The sequence below is a fragment of the Urocampus carinirostris genome, chromosome 3, assembly GCF_059441175.1.
Source record: "Urocampus carinirostris isolate Australia breed hairy pipefish chromosome 3, RoL_Ucar_1.0, whole genome shotgun sequence".
In the NCBI taxonomy this organism is placed as follows: Eukaryota; Metazoa; Chordata; class Actinopteri; order Syngnathiformes; family Syngnathidae; genus Urocampus; species Urocampus carinirostris.
Genome location: NC_142351.1, coordinates 1,749,672 through 1,765,355, shown reverse-complemented (window position 1 = coordinate 1,765,355; position 15,684 = coordinate 1,749,672). Strand labels below are relative to the sequence as shown.

The 15,684-nt window shown below is 41.5% G+C and overlaps 2 protein-coding genes across 2 annotated transcripts in view; both read right to left on the bottom strand.

Annotated features, from left to right (window-relative positions):
* The window catches only part of LOC148368257 (uncharacterized), a 541,253-nt gene that overhangs the window by 333,199 nt on the left and 192,370 nt on the right, over positions 1–15,684 (bottom strand). The window lies entirely within an intron of this gene.
* The window catches only part of arhgef25a (Rho guanine nucleotide exchange factor 25a), a 72,670-nt gene that overhangs the window by 3,814 nt on the left and 53,172 nt on the right, over positions 1–15,684 (bottom strand). Inside the window, exons 6-14 of the mRNA XM_088330182.1 lie at positions 13,984–14,050; positions 11,818–11,921; positions 11,683–11,755; positions 9,728–9,817; positions 6,764–6,856; positions 5,398–5,448; positions 4,137–4,214; positions 3,017–3,208; positions 1,578–1,758 (exon numbers count right to left, since the gene is read on the bottom strand). Of these exons, the coding sequence (XP_088186308.1) occupies positions 1,578–1,758; positions 3,017–3,208; positions 4,137–4,214; positions 5,398–5,448; positions 6,764–6,856; positions 9,728–9,817; positions 11,683–11,755; positions 11,818–11,921; positions 13,984–14,050 (929 nt within the window). The remainder of the gene's footprint in view (positions 1–1,577; positions 1,759–3,016; positions 3,209–4,136; positions 4,215–5,397; positions 5,449–6,763; positions 6,857–9,727; positions 9,818–11,682; positions 11,756–11,817; positions 11,922–13,983; positions 14,051–15,684) is intronic.

Sequence of the window (15,684 nt, the reverse complement as noted above, 5' to 3'; positions counted from 1 at the left end):
TTTTTTAAATATTTTTATTTGAAAAATGTTGAGGCACTTGAGGAGACAAGACCCAGATGAGCTGCGCCTTCTTCCTGTGAGGTGTTATCATCATTTTGTTTATTATTATTACAAATATAAAAGATATCGAGGCACTTGAGGGGACAAGACCCAGAGGATATCTGCCTTTTTCCTGTCAGGTATTATTCTTATTTTGTTTTTTAAATATTTTTATTTGAAAAATGTTGAGGCACTTGAGGAGACAAGACCCAGATGAGCTGCGCCTTCTTCCTGTGAGGTGTTATCATCATTTTGTTTATTATTATTACAAATATAAAAGATATCGAGGCACTTGAGGGGACAAGACCCAGAGGATATCTGCCTTTTTCCTGTCAGGTATTATTCTTATTTTGTTTTTTAAATATTTTTATTTGAAAAATGTTGAGGCACTTGAGGAGACAAGACCCAGATGAGCTGCGCCTTCTTCCTGTGAGGTGTTATCATCATTTTGTTTATTATTATTACAAATATAAAAGATATCGAGGCACTTGAGGGGACAAGACCCAGATAAGCTTCACGATTTTCCTTGCCAGGTGTTTTTATCATTTTCTTTTTCTAATATTGAAGGTATTAAGAGGGTACAAGACCATCTGGGCCACAGGTGTCAAGGGGGCGGCCCGCGGGCCGGATCAGGCCCGCTAAGGGATTGAATCCGGCCCGCCAGACGACGCTCAGAGAAGCGCAAGAGAAAAACAAACTGCAGGTTGAAATATGTCCACTTGATGTTGCCAAAGAAAGGTGCCTCCAACAAAGACACTATTTTTATTTAGTTCTCTCTCTCTCTCTCTCTCTCTCTCTCTCTCTCTCTCTCTCTCTCTCTCTCTCTCTCTCTCTTTTCCACCCCTCTTCTCCCACTCTCTGTCTCTTTCACTCTCTGTGTCTCTCTTTTTCTCTTCCTTTGTTGCTCTTTGTCTCTTTCTCTCTCTGTGTCTTTGGAACTTCTTTTGCTCTAACTTCCTTTTTTCCTTCTCTCTCTCTCTCTCTCTCTCTCTCTCTTTCTACCCTTTACACTTTCTTTTCTCTTTTCTCTCCTTCTGTCTTTCTATTTCTCTTTGGATTTTTTTTCTTCCTCTCCCTTTCTTTTCCCCCTCTCCCATGACTCTTTATCTCTTTTGTTTCTTATGCTCTCTCCCTCTCTCTCTTTCTTTTCTTCCAAACCAAATGATAATTGACTGAAGTCAAACATTGACAACTCTTTCACAATGTCTATTTCCTTTTCCCTCCCTCTTTCTCTTATTTCTTGATCTCTCTTTTTCTTTCTCTTTCATCTACTCGTCCGGCCCCCGACAGAATGAGTTTGACAGCCCTGATCTAGGTTTTGCCTTTTTCTCGTCAGAGGTTATCATTTCGATTTTTAGAAAATCCTAGCACGGAAGCCATCGAGGAACCTGAGGAGACAAGACCAAGAAAAGCTTCCTCTTTTCCCCTTTTTCCATTCCAACGATATTGTTTTTAGCACCGATTGACGAAAAAAAGAGAAAAATAAACAAGTGAAATAGCGCTAGCCAGAAGATGCTAACGAAAGGAATGTCGGTTACCGTTGAGGAAGTTTCTTTGGGTCTCCAAGATGCGGTCGATGTCCCGGAGCCAGGCCCGACACGTCTCCGGGGAGGGCGCCACCAACTGGTATCGGGCGACGGCGCCGTCCGGACGCCGCGAGGTCAGGACCAATCGGGCCTCGTCCCCTTCCGGCGCCGGCTCCGCCCCCAAGCAGCTTACCTGGAAGGCACCGCACCTGGTTGAGTCCTGCTGCTAAGCTAAGCTACGAAGAAGACGAAGGGTGGAGCGACGTCCCGATTCCCGGATGTTGCTGTCACTCTTCCTATACCTGATTCCGTTCCATCCATTTTTCCGCTGGCTTTTTTGACCACTAGATGTCACCGTATCGTGTCGTGAAATCCAGACCGATTGCTACGAAGCTGTCAGGATCTGTCTGTCCTTGGCTTCGACCCGTTTTTGATCCTGACCACGTCTACTCTTCTGTCATGGCTTTCGACCTTTTTTCGTCCCCGACCACGTCTACTCTCCTTTCCTGGCTTTCGACTCGTTTCCGGCCCGGACCACGTTTTTCTCTCCTGTCCCTGCGACCGACCCGTTATTTCCATTCCAGACACCGCCATCGCTCGCCACATTAAGTCCCACTTACGCGTTCAGAGCGACCGGATGGGGGGCGCAAGCCTTTCCTTTCTTCCAATAAAACTGAGAGAAACATAACGCAAGTGGGTCCTGTCTCCGTTCTGGTCCTGACAGAAGCACGAGGGAGAATACAAGCTTTCTCTGCAATATTTTTGCCTGGCCTTTGAGTGAAGAGTAAAAAGAAATAAAAGGGGTGAAAACAAAAAGAAAAAAGAAAAAAGAAAAGGGAAAAAAGATCAAAAGAAAGAAAAGATAGGGAAGGAAAGAAAGAAAAAAATGAAATGAAGAAAAAAAGGGCTGAAAACAAAAAAAGAAAAGGGAAAATAAGATAAAAGGAAACAAAAGATAGGGAAGGAAAGAAAGAATTAAATGAAAGAAAGAGAAAAAAGGGGTAAAAACAAAAAGAAAAAAGAAAAGGGAAAAAGGACAAAAGGAAAGAAAATATAGTTGAGCAAAGAAAGAATAAAATGAAAAAATGAAAAAAAAGGGTGAAAACAAAAAAAAAGGGAAAAAAGATAAAAAGAAAGAAAAGATAGGGAAGAAAAGAAAGAGTAAAATGAAAGAAAGAAATACTTGTGAAAAAATGTGAATGTTTATCCATTAAAGCAGATTGTATATAGCCGTTCCTCCATTTTAAGAGTCCATTTTAAATTTTGCCCGAATGGAATATTCCAAAAAAAGCAAAGAATGTTTTTAGGGATGCCCTAAAATAGAGACGAACCTATTTTTTCACGAAGTATCGCCACGAGACCGAATCCATGGCCGAAAATGACACCATTCATAGGGCGGCAAACTGGGGGGGAGTGGCCGTGGAGCGCACGCCCGCTCATCATTCGCTCACCTTGATACTGCTTTTGAAGACGTAACCGGGAAGCGAGAATCCCTTCTTCCTGTCCACCGGCTCGCTGAAGATGAGCAGCTGCTCGAACAGGAAGACCCGCCTCTCCTTGGCCCGGGACAGGAAGCCGCCGTCTTGCTCGCTCACCGTGAAGGTGTCCTGCCGGAGCAACTTCCCCTGGGCCGTGATCTTACCCTGAAAAGAAGGACGCCGGTCGGCTCAGAAACCGGGGCTAGTCGCATAGATGGGGAGGAGGTTTTTGAGTTTTCCCTTGCCCTCCTGTCGGTTTTAGATCAGGGGATGGTGTCATAATAGTCTGTGGTCTCCACAGCCTTTGAGACTCTTTGTGATTAAGGGTGTCACGAATAAACAGTACTTGACTTGACTTGCCCTCTTGTCGGTTTTAGATCAGGGGGTGGTGTCATAATAGTCTGTAGTTTGTAATAGTCTTTGATCTGTGCAGCCCTTTGAGACTCTTTGTGATTAAGGACGTCACAAATAAACAGGACTTGATTTGACTCATCCTGAGGTTTTTGAGTTTTCCCTTGCCCTCATGTAGGTTTTAGATCAGGGGATAGTGTCATAATAGTCTGTGGTTTGCAATAGTTTTTGATCTGTGCAGCTCTTTGAGACTCTTTGTGATTAAGAACGTCAAAAATGAATAGGACTTAACTTGACATGTTGAGGTTTTGAGTTTTTCCTTGCCCTCATGTAGGTCTTAGATCAGGGTATGGTGTCATATTAGTCTGTGGTTTGCAATAATCTGTGGTCTGTGCAGGCCTTTGAGACTCTTTGTGATTAAGAACGTCAAAAATGAATAGGACTTAACTTGACATGTTGAGGTTTTTGAGTTTTTCCTTTCCCTCATGTAGGTTTTAGATCAGGGGGTAATGTCATAATAGTCTGTGGTCTGTTATAGTTTTTGATCTGTGCAGCTCTTTGAGACTCTTTGTGATTAAGGACGTCACAAATAAACAGGACTCGACTTAATGTGACATGGTCTAGTGCTACAGTTTGCCTCTTAATTCCTCATTAGAAATGTAAATCTTGGTGCGGGGTTTATCGCTTCAAGGATTTGAGGACGGGCCGATAGGGAAAAGGCTCGGTACGGGCGTCTCCTGACCTGGAATCCTTGCAGTCGTCCCACGTTCATCATGTCGTTGCAACGTTTGGGAACGAAGCACATGACTTCCACCGCTTTCTGAAAAAAAAAAAACGGGCACGCGCAGAAAAAAACTCTCAGAAACTCACAAAATCCAATTTTGAGAAAACTTCCTATAAACTGTACAACTTCAAGAAAAGTAGAATCAAACTTGAATCCTACTCTAAAAAAACTACGATAAAACGTTCATAAGCTCCCATAAACCTTAAATAAAACTCTCGTATAAATCTTTGCAAAAATCTCATAAAATTCAAATAAAACGTATAAATCTCTCATAAAAATCTTTTGAAATTCTCATGAAACTCTCATAAAACTCTCATAAAACTCCAAAATACAAACGAAATACATCTCTCATTAGATTCTCATAAAACTAGAAAAAAACTCCCAGGAAACTCTCATAAACTAGACTAAAACTCGTTTATACTTCAGGAAAACTAGAATAAATCTCTCATAAAACTGCAATAAAACTAGTATAAAACCAGAATAACCTTCTTATAAACCCTTGCAGAACTCTCATGAAACTCAAATAAAACGTATAAACCTCTCATAAAAATCTTTTGAAATTCTTGTGAAATTCTCGTAAAACTCCCCAAAAAAAAAATGAAACACATCCCTCATTAGATTCTCATAACACCAGGAATAAAACTAGAAAAAAACTCCCAGGAAACTCTCATAAACTAGACTAAAACTCGTTTATACTCCAGAAAAAACTGTATAAATCTCTCATAAAACTCATAAAACTGCAATAAAACTAGTATAAAACCAGAATAACTTCTCATGAACTCTCAAATAAACTTATAAAACTCTCATAAAATCTTCTGAAATTCTCATGAAACTCGAAGAAAACTCTCGTAAAACTCCAAAATACAAATGAAATACATCTCTCATTAGATTCTCACAAAACTAGAAAAAAAACTCTGATAAACTGGAATAAAACTCGCGTACACTTCAGAAAAAACTAGAATAAATCTCTCATAAAACTCATAAAACTGTAATAAAACTAGTATAAAACCAGAATAACTTCCTAAATTCTTGTAAAACTCTCATAACTAAAATAAAACTCTCATCATCCTCACATAAAACTTATGGAAATTGTCCCAAAAAACTCTCATGAAACTAGAATCAAACTTTCCTAAAACGAGAATCCAACTTTTCAAGAATATATGCCCCCAAAAAGTCTCATTCAATCCCATTTTGAAGGGGAAGTGAAAATGGGACTCGCCTCCAGTTCTCTCGTGTCCATCCCGGCTTTGCTGGAGTACTTGAGGAAGTCCTGCGCAAAAAAAACAAGCTTTCAGTTCTTCGGTCCACATTCGAGCAGTTTTCAAGCCTTCAAAACTTTGAAATTCCATCACGTTGAAGGATTTCAAGCACCCGTACGAACCCCGGGCTTATGAATACACGTTTCCGTCGTTAAAAAATAAACAAATAAAAATAGAATAAAACTCTTTATGGGGTCAGACGACTAGGAAACCTGGCAACAATTTCAAGCATTTTACAACCACGTCAACCAAAATTCAAGCAATTTTCAAGCCTTGAAAACTTTGAAATTCAATCACGTTGAAGGATTTCAAGCACCCGTACGAACCCTGGGCTTATGACTACACGTTTCCGTTGTTAAAAATAAATAAATAAGTCAATGAAATAAATAAAACTAGAATAAAACTCTTTATCGTGTTAGACTATTGGTAAACCAGGCCACAATTTCAAGCACATACAAGCACTTCGGTCCAAATTTGAGCAGTTTTCAAGCCTTGAAAGCATTCAAACCAGAGCATTTTCAAGGATTTCAAGCACCCATACGAACCCTGGGCTTATGACTACACGTTTCCGTCGTTAAAAAATAAAAAAATAAAATAAATAAAACTAGAATAAAACTCTTTAGCGCGTCGGACGAAAACCAGGCAACAATTTCAAGCACCCACAAGCACTTCGGTCCAAATTTGAGCAGTTTTCAAACCTTGAGAGCATTCAAACCAGAGCATTTTCAAGGATTTCAAGCACCCATACGAACCCTGGGCTTATGACTACACGTTTCCGTCGTTAAAAAATAAAAAAATAAAATAAATAAAACTAGAATAAAACTCTTTAGCGCGTCGGACGAAAACCAGGCAACAATTTCAAGCACCCACAAGCACTTCGGTCCAAATTTGAGCAGTTTTCAAACCTTGAGAGCATTCAAACCAGAGCATTTTCAAGGATTTCAAGCACCTATACGAACCCTGGGATCATGACTACATGTTTCCGTCGTTAATAATAAATAAATAAATAAAAGAAATGAAACTAGAATAAAACTCTTTATCGCGTCGGACTAAAACCAGGCAACAATTTCAAGCTCCCACAAGCACTTCGGTCCAAATTTGAGCAGTTTTCAAGCCTTGAAAGCATTCAAACCAGAGCATTTTCAAGGATTTCAAGCACCCATACGAACCCTGGGCTTATGACTACACGTTTCCGTCGTTAAAAAATAAAAAAATAAAATAAATAAAACTAGAATACAAGTCTTTATCGCGTCAGACGAAACCAGGCAACAATTTCAAGCACCTTCGAACACAAAAAAAGGAAGTGGTTTTTGTTTCTGCTTTGACCTTGAGCAGGAGCTGATACTTCATGATCCTCTGGACGGGTTTGATGAGAAGGTCGTTGAGCTGGAGGCGCTGACCCAAACGCTGACGCAAATCCTGCAAACACGGCAGACGGTTTCACATCCCGCACCCATACCCTAGCGCCACGGGTTCGAATCCCGCTCCCACCACCCCTAGCCAAAAGTATAGAATCCGCAGTCTCGGGCAAGCATTTGATTCTGTCCCCCCCAAAAAAATAAGAAAAAGAAGCAGGTCGCTCTGATTGCGGGAGTGGAAATTCCGTGGCGAGCGACGGCGGTGTCGGGAACGGAAAAACGGGTCAGTCCCCGGGACAGGAGAGCAAATACGTGGTTGGGGTCAGAAGCAAGTCATAAGCCAGGAAAGACGAGTAGACGTGGTCAAGATCAAAAACGGGTTTGAAGCCGGGGAACAGACGAGAGCAAAAACAGGTGGGAGTCAGGCTTGCCTAGAGTAAACTGAGGTTCGCAGACGGACTGACAACAGGTGAAAGAAAGACGTGGGTTTAAATAGGGACAGGGAGCCAATCAGCGTCCGAGGCAGTTGCCGGTAAAGGAGCGGGCACAGCTGAGTCACATCAGCAATCACGACAGAAGAAGGTCACTTTACTCGTACGGTCGCCAAAGATGTGGGCTGTTCAAAGACCTCGACCGAGTACAAACAGCGTGGGAGGGTTTTTAAAGTCCAGCGTACTGGTAGGCCGAGGAAGACGTGTCGGCGTCGAGACCATCAACGAAAGGCCATACGTTAAAGGATTTTACACATTTGACTATAAAGGATTTTATACGATTGACTACAAATGACATGTATTCAGTTTAATGCGATGGAGATATTCACTGACTGGGCTTTAGTCCGATGTCAGGGCAGGCTGTTCAAAATGCATCATATCTTGTCTAGGAAATTTTGATACCAGGAAAATGGCCTCAAGGAGATGGGATTTCCATATAGAAAAGCTTAAAGGAAGCCATCGTTGACGAAAATGGCCTAGTGAGAGGCAATGGTGGACTGCGGATGAAGGTTATCTTCGGTGAATCTGAATCGGACAAGGTGACGACGCTCGGTGTTGATCCGGTGAGATTTACAAACCGGACCTTCATCCAAATTGTCCTTCAAGTCCTGCCTGTCAGGTAAGGGCCCCGGGGAAATGGCTAAGCTGAAAAAGTGGACATTTTGGACAACTTTCTTCTTCCTTTGATTGAAAAAAGGTTTGGGTGATGATGAACTGACGGAGAAGGACGCATCCGGTCTATGGCACGATAGATGTCTAGATAGATGTCTAGATAGATGTCTAGATAGATGTCTAGATAGATGTCTAGATAGATGTCTAGATAGATGTCTAGATAGATGTCTAGATAGATAGATAGATAGATAGATAGATAGATAGATAGATAGATAGATAGATAGATAGATAGATAGATAGATAGATAGATAGATAGATAGATAGATAGATAGATAGATAGATGTCTAGATAGATAGATGCCTAAATAGATGTCTAGATGCCTAGATAGATAGATAGATAGATAGATAGATAGATAGATAGATAGATAGATAGATAGATAGATAGATAGATAGATAGATAGATAGATAGATAGATAGATAGATAGATATCTAAATGTCTAGATAGATAGATAGATAGATAGATGTCTAGATAGATGTCTAGATAGATGACTAGATAGATAGATATCTAGATGTCTAGATGCCTAGATAGATAGATAGATAGATAGATAGATAGATAGATAGATAGATAGATAGATAGATAGATAGATAGATAGATAGATAGATAGATAGATAGATAGATAGATAGATAGATAGATAGATAGATAGATAGATAGATAGATATCTAGATGTCTAAATGTCTAGATAGATAGATAGATAGATAGATAGATAGATGTCTAGATAGATGTCTAGATAGATAGATATCTAGATGTCTAGATGCCTAGATAGATAGATAGATAGATAGATAGATAGATAGATAGATAGATAGATAGATAGATAGATAGATAGATAGATAGATAGATAGATAGATAGATAGATAGATAGATAGATAGATGTCTAAATGTCTAGATAGATAGATAGATGTCTAGATAGATGTCTAGATAGATGTCTAGATAGATGTCTAGATAGATGTCTAGATAGATGTCTAGATAGATAGATATCTAGATGTCTAGATGCCTAGATAGATAGATAGATAGATAGATAGATAGATAGATAGATAGATAGAGAGATAGATGTCTATTTCTCTGCACTTTGTCTTTAAAAGTAGCATTTACACACTGTCGCGATGTTCATTTCTTTAGGTGTTTCTGAATGCCAAGGAATTTTTGCATTCGTTTTTTCTAGGGAATGAAATTTCGGAGCGAGGGCTTGCTCGAGACTGCCGATTCCATACTCGAGTAGGCAAACTACAGCCCGCGGGCCACGTGCGGGCCCTTTTGCGTTCGGCTCTCCAAACCAAACTTCCAAATATCATCATAATCGTCCCTTTGTGTGTCGACCGCAAATATACTACGACAGAAATACAACAAACTAAGTATCAAATGCAATGCTTAAAAACAGGGACCTCATTCATTATTTTGCCTTTTATTCGGAGAAAAGTACCATAGAAATACTACAAAGTAATACTATAATAGAGTAATACTAACACTACTAGATAAATATTACAACAGATATACTACCAAACTAAAACTACAGTAATAATACATAGGTCTCAAAGATTGTTGCCCACCCCTGATCTAGCACATCATTCCCCCCTAGAGGGAGCCAACCCGGGGGGAGTGGCTGTAGAGCACCCACCTGTGCCCGATAGGTCCCCACACTTTTTTTCAATTCTGCCGAGCTAATAAAAAATCCCAAATCAGCTAGAGCCGACGTGATACTTTCATTTCCCAATCTGTTTTCCATTCGTCGAATTTTCCGAGGGAGAGGAAAAAAAAAAAAGGTGCCAGATACCTCAAAGTACGTATCGATGTACTCGGACACGATGTGCTCCGACTTGGGTTTGTTTTGACAGTAAACCACGTACATGTGCAGACGTCTTTCCTGCGGGTGAAACGGAACAACCACAAAAACAAAATCACATTTGAAAATTGGCAAACAATATATTTTGCTGAAGATGGGTGAGGAACCGTCTCCCTTCATTTTAGTTGAGATCTTTGCACAGCCCACATCTTTGGCAACCGTACTTCATAGAAACCTTTCCTTTGCGAATGACTCAGCCCACGATGCCTTATTTTTCGGCACGTTCGTAAATACTATCGAGACGGCTATCCGACTCTTTTTTTGAACGGCGACACGATCGGAAAAGACATGGCGTAAACGACTCGTTTACGACCCCCGTTATTCCCGCCGCCGCTCCCGAGCCGGCGTCCGCCTCATGTATAATTTAGCCGGCTTAGCCGCTTCGTAACCCGAGCCGGCGCCTAGCAACGGCCATTTGGTTACCGGGAAACGGAAGCTCCTCCGAACGGAGCGCTTTGTTTTCGGGTCGGCCGTGTTTGCGCCTGTGACGTGGCGCGAGCTAGCCCCGAGCGGGCTCCGCCGTCTGCTTTTCATTTTAGCCCACCCCCCCTCTCTCTCTTTCTTTCGCTCTTTGCTTGTTTATACAGTCCGACAACAGACTTCCAAGTTGAGTTCAGCGTTCACCTACTGAGTCTCCTTGGCTTTTTTTCAAAGTACTGCGATATTTCGTCACGAAACGATAACCCTCTTAGACGGGGGGGTCAAGGCCAGGGTTGACCAAGCTTTTGCATCTACATACTAAGCTTTCGAGGATTTTGTTTTCAGAATTGAATTCCAAGATTCCAAGGGTTAGGGTTAGGGTTAAGGGCAGGGTTGGGGTTAGGGGTTAGGGGTTAGGTTTAGGGTTAGGGTTGGGTAACGGTCTGCCACTTGGCACTTGCTAAATGTTAGCACGCGTAGCATAAAGCGATTGGAAGTCACTATTTGAGATTGTATTCTCCCTCCAAATATTTCTAAATTCACTCAGTGTTTCTCTTCTCTCCAGTGAGTGAATCTCGGATTTTCATACGTGAGTATTTAAGGACGCTTCTTCCTATTCCTTTTCCCACATGTTACATTAACAGTGTTTTTGTTTTACTTGTGTTTGAAATAAAGTTTCATTTATTTGTTCGTGAAGGTCCTTTCCTATTGTCTTGCTCAATGTGGATGATGAGATAGGATCCGGCTCAAAGGACTAAATGAAGTTTATAGTAAAGGATTTTATACATTTAACTATAAAGGATTTTAGACGATTGACTCAGTTTAATGCAATGAAGATTTTTACTGAGTGGGCTTGAGTTCAATGTCAGGGCAGGCTGTTCGAAAAGCATAATATTTTGTCTAGGGAATTTTGATATCAGGACTCGTGGAGGCGACGTTGTTTTGGGAAGCCAGACATCAAGGCGCTCGTGGATGAGATTGTGAAGCCCAGGGGGCTTCCTTGGACTTATACTGTGGTGCGACTTGTAGTCCGGTAAATATATTTTTGATAGTTTGGCGGGGGTACGACTTATACTCCAGTGCGACTTGTAGTGTGGTAAATATATTTTTCCCGAGTTTGGGGGGGGGTGCAACTTATACTCCGGTGCGACTTGTAGTTTGGTAAATCTATTTTTCCCTGGTTTGGCGGGTTTTGTGACTTATACTGTGGTGCGACTTGTAGTCCTGTAAACATATTTTTAATAATTTGGCGGGGGTACGACTTATACCCCGGTGCGACTTGTAATCCGGTAAATACGGGACTTGTTTTTGGAGGTATTCGAACGGACAGGAAATTAAATAGCGGTGACAGGAAAACAGGAGTAAGAAGGAATTGACGAAGATGATGACCTTGGGTGGCACCAGCATACAATAAGAGTAAAGGAAACTTAGCTGGGTAGCATTAGCGTTAGCTCCCGTGGACTCACGTGCTTGATGAAGAGCTCTCCCAGTCGTTGAGGCTCCGCCCCCACGCACTTCTCCAGCGCCCCCAGGAAGTAGCTGCCGAGAAAAGCCGGATTGAGCAAAACCGTGGCCCGGATGACGACGATGACCACACTCACTCTTTGTGCCAGTCGAAAATTTGGTGAATGTTCCCGAAAACGATCTTGTCTTTTCCCTTCATGTCCTCCGGGATCCCTTCCGAGTTCATCGTCGCCATGTAGCCCTAAAAAGGGGTCGGAATCCCGAAACGTTAAAAGAGCCGGATCGGAAACTGGAAAAAAACCACAGCTTTATCATGGAAGCGACGGGTGAATATTAGCTCGATTAGCCTAATAGCAAAAGACCTTAAGTGTTCCATCATCCTGTTGGCTTGTTTAAGGAGGCACGTTCAGGTGGAGACTGATAAATGAGCTCTTATCATAACATGAGTCGGTGAATCAAGCATATGTGTTTGTGATTGAGAAAAAGCATAAAAAGCAGGCTAAAGTAGAAGTGATTGGCTGTTAGCGTAACATTAGTTCATCCATCTGGCTCTAAAACAGGAGCGCCGACACTTCAATTTGCAAACTCCGTAGAAAAACCCATGCAACTTTGTTTTAAGTTCATTTAAGTCATAACGATTGCATTGACATTTTTGTGTATTTATCGTTCTGTCAAGACCAGAACCGGAGACAGGACCCACTCGCGTAACGTTTCTCACAGTTTTATTGGGAAGAAGGGAAAGGAGGGCAAAAACACGATCCAGAGATCACTGGTCGTGGGAGTAGGTTGCTCAGACGTGGAAGTGGCGTGGCGAGCCATGGTAAAAACAGGTCAGTAGCCAGGGTAGAAGAGCAAAAAACGTGGTCGATATCAAAAAATTGGTCATTATTCAGGACGGGAAAACAGACGTGGTCGAGATCAAAACAGATCATAGCGGGAGAAAAACAGGAGCAAAAACACAATACTGGCGAAAAAAGGCTTGCCTTGTAAAAACAGAGATTCGCAGACGGACCGACAAAAGAAGCTGACGAGACCGAGTTTAAATACTGACGGGGAGCCAATCTGTCAACAAGCTGCAGCTGGTGCCACGCGGGTGGGGCCGATTGGGCGCCGTGGCAACCGTGACACGTTCAAAAAAATCAGAGAGCTATTTACGTTTTTATGAACTTGAAGTTAAAGATTAGCCATGTCAGTTGCGTTCAAATTGTATTGTATATCAAAAAAATTCTCATCATTTTTATTGACTTTATAAAATGACTTTTTGTTTCTTTTAGCACTATTAAACATTTCTTACGGCGAGTTGCCCACCCCTGCCCTAAGAGAAGATTTTGTCATGATTACTGATTAGCATCACCTGTGCCTGCTTATTTGGCGCTACTGGCTTCCCGATTGGCTCCCTGTCGCTTTTTAAGCCCAGTCCTTTCACTCGCTTGTTGTCAGTCCATCAGCGAACTTCCCTTGTTACAAGGCAAGCGTTTTTTCACCCGTTCGCTCCCGATCTCCCAGTTTGTCTCCGGCTACGACCCGTTTTTGATCCCGACAACGTTTTTGCTCTCCCGTCCCGGCTAACGACCCGTTTTTGATCCCCGACCACGTTTCTGCTCTCCTGACCCGGCTTACGACCTGTTTTTTTCCGTCTTCGACACTGCCGTCTCCCACTACGGAAGACCCGCTTCCGTGTTTGGATCTGGATCCGATTGTGTGAGGAGCTTAAACTTTTTCTGAAATGGTGCATGACGAAATGGTATCAGACAAGTCTCTCATTCCCTTTCGTCACATCCCTCAGCCGAGGGATCGGGAAAAAGAGAACCGTGGCTTACTTCCGCGACCAGCGAGCACCGGATCGCGGGTGCTGCCTTTCCTTTTTCTATCAATAAACTTGTGGTTAACGCTACGCATTTGGGTCCCGATTCCGTTCTGGTCGTCACACATTTCGGAACATTTAAAATTCATACAAGACCAAAGAAGTCAATATCTTTACGACCGAGTTTAGAAAATGCTGTAAAGAGGGGCTGGGAAAATGTCTTATTCTGTAAAGTGAATATATCATAAGGTGGGGTCGCTGTATCCCGGGGCTCTACTATCAAACGTTTTTAATGTGGTATAGCGGGGTAAATGCCGTAAAGAGGGGCCAAAATTTCCGAACATTTGAAGGGAACGTCATACACGACTCCAAAAGTTTTTTCCTCCAAAGTCTGGGAAAAGCATCCAAACACACGAGCAAGAGGAGAAGTATCTCGGAGGCGGAGACGACCCCCCCCCCTAAAAAAGGTCCGAAACGGAGAGCCGAAGAGCAGATTTACCTCCACGACGAGGCCCAAGTCTGCTACGTAATGCTTCTCCGTCTCGATCAGCTCCTTCAGAACATACCTGCAAAGGGAAAATGTCAAGAGATGGAATCCATTGCTCCGGTCTGCTCCCTTTTTTGGATGAGCCTCCGAAACAGGAACAATAAGAAAGAGTGACAGCTCGACTCACCGACGCGCCCGTGATAGAAAATTGTGTTTGAGATTAAGAGATAGCGTAAAAAGTGGAGTTAGCTTGTTTACGGAGGTGGAGACTGAAAAATGAGCTCTTATCATAACCTGAGTTGGTCAATCAAGCGTATGTGTTTGTGATTCAGAGATAGCATAAAAAGCATGCTAAAGTGGCGGTGATTGGCTATTAGCGTAACATTAGTTTATCCATCTTTATCCGGACAGTCCCTCGGGTGAGTCCGTTTATTGGATAATCGACCGAGGAGGAGCCACCGAAGCAGGAACAATAAGAGAGAGTGACAGCTCAACTCACCGACGCGTCCGTGATAGAAAATCGTGTTTGGGATTAAGAGAAAGCGTAAAAAGTGGAGTTAGCTTGTTTTTGGAGACAAATTCAAATGGAGACAGAAGAATGAGCTCTTATCATAACATGAGTTAGTCAATCAAGCATATGTGTTTGTGATTGAGAGAGAGCATAAAAAGCACGCTTCAGTGGCGGTGATTGGCTTTTAGCGTAACATTAGTTTATCCATCTTTTTCCGGACAGTCCTTCGGGTGAGTCGGTTTATGGAATTTCCTTCGTCGTCATTAATAACGACTTCAATCTTACGGATTTGGACGCATCTCTTTATCAAATATTCACCAAAATAGCGATAGCATGCAAAACGAGAAAGGGACAGAAGGGAGAGGAATAACGATACACAATCTATGACGAAAGGGTGAACTCAAAGTAAGAGGTGACTCTAAAGCGTTTGGTGCCCTCCGCTCCACTAGGTGGCACTAGGTGGTTATTTCATAAGACGGCATTTTTGTTTTCTAGTTTTCCTCTAGTCGTATCTTTTTAGTATTTGTGGAGTCGGAAAAACAACTACAGTAATAATATAAAAATGTGAAAGAAACACGACAAAAATTTGTCAGAAAAACTGAAATACTACTAGTACACAAATACACCAACAACACCCCTACCATAATACTATAAATAAATAATAAAATAATAAAAATACTACAACAAAAATACTACAAAAAAATGTTACAAATATACAAAAGAAACATTTCAAAAATACGACTATGGAATGATTGCAAAATCCTACAAATACTACAAAATCACTAAAGTAATACCATATTAAAAATAGTACTGCATAAATAATGCACAAATACTACTACAGCAATACTACAAAAATACTGGGCAAAATACTACAGAAATACTACAAAATATATTGATAGTATATTTCCAGTATTTTTGTAGTATTTGGGTCAAATTTCGCTCGTTAATCTTTTGTTTTATATCTATCGTATTTTCATAGTTTTTTATAGCTTTTTTAATATTTCCATACGAAATACTACAAAAGTCAAACTACAACAATGCAACAAAATACTAGGATCGATTTAGGAGACTGCATCGTAATTACAAAATACTAGAAAAGTCCAACTGAAGCGATACGACTGCAGAAATATTTACGAAACAGCGAAATACTGCGAAACAGGGACTTAATACACGATTTTCTATTTAGAAATGGATTTGAAGAG